The sequence below is a fragment of the Egretta garzetta genome, unplaced genomic scaffold, assembly GCF_000687185.1.
Source record: "Egretta garzetta isolate BGI_Z169 unplaced genomic scaffold, ASM68718v1 scaffold278, whole genome shotgun sequence".
NCBI lineage: Eukaryota > Metazoa > Chordata > Aves > Pelecaniformes > Ardeidae > Egretta > Egretta garzetta.
Window position 1 is genome coordinate 523322 of NW_009260608.1, and position 4040 is coordinate 527361.

General features: G+C 47.6%; 1 protein-coding gene across 1 annotated transcript in view; it reads left to right on the forward strand.

Annotated features, from left to right (window-relative positions):
- CD96 (CD96 molecule) overlaps positions 1 to 3505 on the forward strand; it is a 28235-nt gene extending 24730 nt beyond the window's left edge. Inside the window, exons 12-14 of the mRNA XM_035900372.1 lie at positions 678 to 767; positions 1882 to 2008; positions 3088 to 3505. Of these exons, the coding sequence (XP_035756265.1) occupies positions 678 to 767; positions 1882 to 2008; positions 3088 to 3196 (326 nt within the window). The 3' untranslated portion in view covers positions 3197 to 3505. The remainder of the gene's footprint in view (positions 1 to 677; positions 768 to 1881; positions 2009 to 3087) is intronic.
- The last annotated feature ends 535 nt before the right edge of the window (positions 3506 to 4040 follow it).

Below are 4040 nucleotides of genomic sequence, written 5' to 3' on the forward strand. Positions count from 1 at the left end.
TTTCCTCCAAGGATACCACCCTGGCGCACCGTAAGTGCCGTGGCAGCTCTGGAAAAGCTGTGCACTTGTCTAGTCACATATTTTAGCTATCATTTTGGAAGATGAGAACATGGAGAGAAGGCTAGAAAAACCAGGAATGTATCCTTAAGCAGCACTGATCTCAAACGTAGGTAGCTTAGCCGTATTAGGAAAGGGAAAATATCTGTCTACAAACGGATGAAAGACAGTTTTTGTGGTTCAGACCCAGTGCTTGACAGAGGAGACTGAGGTTTCACTCAGTCATGGCAGAGGCAGACTCTTTGTGTTGCTGCTAAGCCACTTAATATCTTTCGCTTTTTCATTACCGTCAAAGAGGCGACAAGCTTATCGTTCTCCCAGACCGCGGTGCCGCTCAATGCTGGCTTGCTGGGACGTCTTAATAGATGTTTTCTAATAGTCTCTCTTTCTTTCTTTCTTTCTTCTAATATTTTTCAGTTTGATAAAAGCACATTTTTTTGTCTAACACCAGGTTGTAGGCCAAAACTGTAGGCGTCTCCCCAAGTGAAGTTTGACACCTGGATTCTGGAATTTTATTTCCAGTCTTCAGCAGGGTGAATAACGGTGGCTTCTAATCACAACCTTCTTAAAAAAAAAATTTTAAAAGTAACTAAAAATATTCTGTGCCCTTATCCTTTTAGGTAACCTGTCCTTCAGCATCACAGACCAGCCAATTTCAGTTACCAAGGGAAAAGATTTCTTTACTACCAGCAGTCTGCTCAATAGTACTGGTGAGACAGCATCCCATAAATCCCCTTCTTTCAGCACGCCATTGCAGTAAGCAAGAAAAGTAGAGAAGCACGAAACCTGGAGCATAGGGTAAATTTGGCCAAGCAGTTTCAAAAAAGGGAAAAGGAGTGGAGTCACGGCAGCTGCATCCCTGCACTGTGGGTCGTCGCAGGTTTTTGGCGTTCCTGCCTTCTCCCTGCCTCTGCAAGCAATACCCCAGTGCATGTTTTCTTCCAGCAGCAAAATTTGGCTGGTCATGTTCCTGCACCCCAGGGGCCACTCATGGCTCATGCAGCATGGTGGACTTGGTGCCCAGCCATGGTGCTGGCTGCCACTGTGGCTGAGACCCAGGCTGGGTGACGTGCCAGTAGGTCCAACCTTGCAAAGCGTCCTGAGGCCAGCACGATGGGAGGTGACACTGGGGTGGTATTGCCCCGTGACACTTGTGCTCCTGCCCTCCCTGGCACTCAGCCCGCTGCTGCATCCTCTACGGTGGCTGAAGGAGGACTATGCTCCTCCTCTCCTTCCTCCCCGTAGCCAGGACCCCAAGGGCACCTTTTTCAGCCACCAGCACCCCCAAGGGTGGCTGCGCAGGAGGGGGTAGTGGGAGGATCCCCGCATGACTGTGGGGAGAGGCAGCTCTACCGAGGCAGGGTTGCTGTGTTGCTGGCAAAAGCCCACCCCAAAAGGCGGCTGTGCCCTTGGCCAGCCATTTCGGCAGGGTTTGGTGTCAGCAGTGTGAAAAATAAGCTGGTGGCGGGCAGCTGGCCCATGCTGTGCTGTGGCATGCTTCCTCTTCTCAGAGAAGCTCACGGGGGGACAGAGAGAAAATGACGGTTTTCAGATGAAATGCTTGCTGGGCTGTGCCTGAATAATCCTGTCGTATGAACCCATGGGTGGTGGACATCAGCCTGCAAACCCAGTCAGGACAAAAGCGGTTGAAGTCCACAAAATAGAGCTGCAATGCTCAGAGTTTGGGGTGCTCAGTCTGGGAACCTGGCCGTCCGGTATTGATTTGGACCTGGGTTGTCACCAGTACTGTGCCTGGGGGGAGCAGTGAGCCATCGTCCTCCCCAAGGACGTTGGGCTGAGCCCTGTCTTTTGTGTCCCTTCCAGGTGGCAGCATAAGGAACACGAAAGCCAGTCGCTTCCCCTGGCCAACAGTGGTAGCCATCCTGCTCCTCTTCTGCAGCTTTCTGATAGCTTTAGGCATCAGGAAATGGTGTCAGTACCAGAAAGAGATGTAAGTACTAGGGAGGGGAACCGCAGGGGCGGGAGGGGTGGCACAGGGGACAGCACAAACTCTAACCCAGCCATTTGGATTTACGCGTTTTCATTTGAGACTACCCATAGCGCACAAGACCTTTAAGTACATGGGTCGCTAATGCTTTTTTTTTTCATACAGAGGTATGAAATGTGGAGCGTTCTCAGTCCTTTCATCTGTTCTGTGGGTTATCTATAAAATAAACTTTAAAAAAAGAGCTGCGGGGAAGCTTCAGGGTGTGAGGGAAGAATACAAGTCAAATTTTTTTCCCCAGAGCACCCCACTTCTATTAGCCTCCCTGCCAGCTGCTTTTGCTCTCGCATTTTGCGTGGTTACTTGAGGACATGTTTTAATGAAATTGTACTTCTAGGGCAACACAGACTATTTGAGTTGTGAATAATATATATGAAAGTAGGCTACCTGAAACTTAATCCCGGAGATTCAATCAAAGCAGCACTGAGTTTGTAATTATTACCAAAGTTTAATTCCCTACTAAAGCACTCGGAGATCTACCGATGAAAGCCGTATCTAAGAGCCAATTATTTTTCATCTTACTAACATTACTAAAATGTTTGAAAAATCATGGTGGTCATGAATCATTTGCGGTTGTAGAAAACCCATTCGTAACATGACTGCAAGTCCTGTATATCAAAAGTAAAAATGGGATTGATTTTTTTTTCACTGATTTGGGATGGGACCTTTCTTTATCTTGGCTTATAAAGTGACAAAAGAAGTTATGAGTCGTTAAATATACCTTCAGAGAGCTGTGTGAGCAAAAGACCTCTGCGAGGGTTTTGAATGGTTCACCAGGACCGTGATCTGTTTTTCTGAAGCATGAATAAAGCAAAGTTGTGAGGTGGGAGCTGGGAAAGCCAAATGAATACCGGCGGGTGCACTGGGGCTGCAGAACAGAAACAGGGCAGTTGCAGTACATAAGAGCGAATGTCAGGTGCTCTTACAATCATTTAGTGTCCATCTACCTCCTCCTGTGAACATTTTACAAAATTTCTTTTGTACAGCTTTTGTGTGATGGGGCGCTTTTTTCTTCTCTGTTGCAGTATGAACAGACCTCCGTCTTTCAAGCCACCGCCACCTCCGATAAAGTACACCTCCATGGTGGAGTCTGACGGGACTCCCCCATCCTGCCACGAACTGGAAAACCTGTAACATCGCCCACACCCCTTGTGCAGCGTGCAGAAGACTGACACAGCTGAAAGGCTCTGCCTTTAAAGCAGAGATTACAGGAGTTCGGTGTTAATGACCCACATTAAAATTCAGAGCCCCTAAATGACATTAATGTTGGAAGCTGAGCGCTCCGGAGGACACTTACTTCATCCTGTCTGTCTCTCTGCACGCATTACGTTAACACCGCTGTGAGTGTCACCGTGAGATTACACGTGCTTAATTTGAGTTGGGTGATCAACTGGGAATTTGCTGTCTTGTTAATGGGAGCAGATTAACACATCACTCCGCCAGCCTGCCTGAAGAGTGTTGAAGCTTTTTGTTTTACTGAGTGTATAGAGATGACAGCTCTGCCGTATGGACACCGCGATTACATGGGAAACGTGGGCTTAACACAAGCTTTCTGATACCTACGTGAGCCATTCGTATAATTATTATTTTTTACTATACAAATATTGACTAATAAGACCCCATGAATAATTTCCCATCATTGTGAAACTAAAGAAAAAACAATCAGCACCTTACGTGGAAAGAAAAATAGTCAGCAGCTGTCATCACTGGGGTTGCAGCGCAGGGTGGCGGGGAGGGGCTGGTGAGATGGAAGGGCGCTGTGCTGGCCCGGTGGAAGTGTTCATGAAGAAGACTCAGGTTGCTGGTGGTGAAGTCAGGAGAAGGAGTCAGCTTGGGGTTCACTTACAAGCCACCTGTGGACCAGAGACTTAAGGACCGAAGTGAATAAGGACCCCAAAGATAATGGAAAGCGCCAGTCCTTTTGGAAGTGCTGTGCCTTTGAAACAATAGCTATTCTTGAGTCTGGTTTTCTGAAATT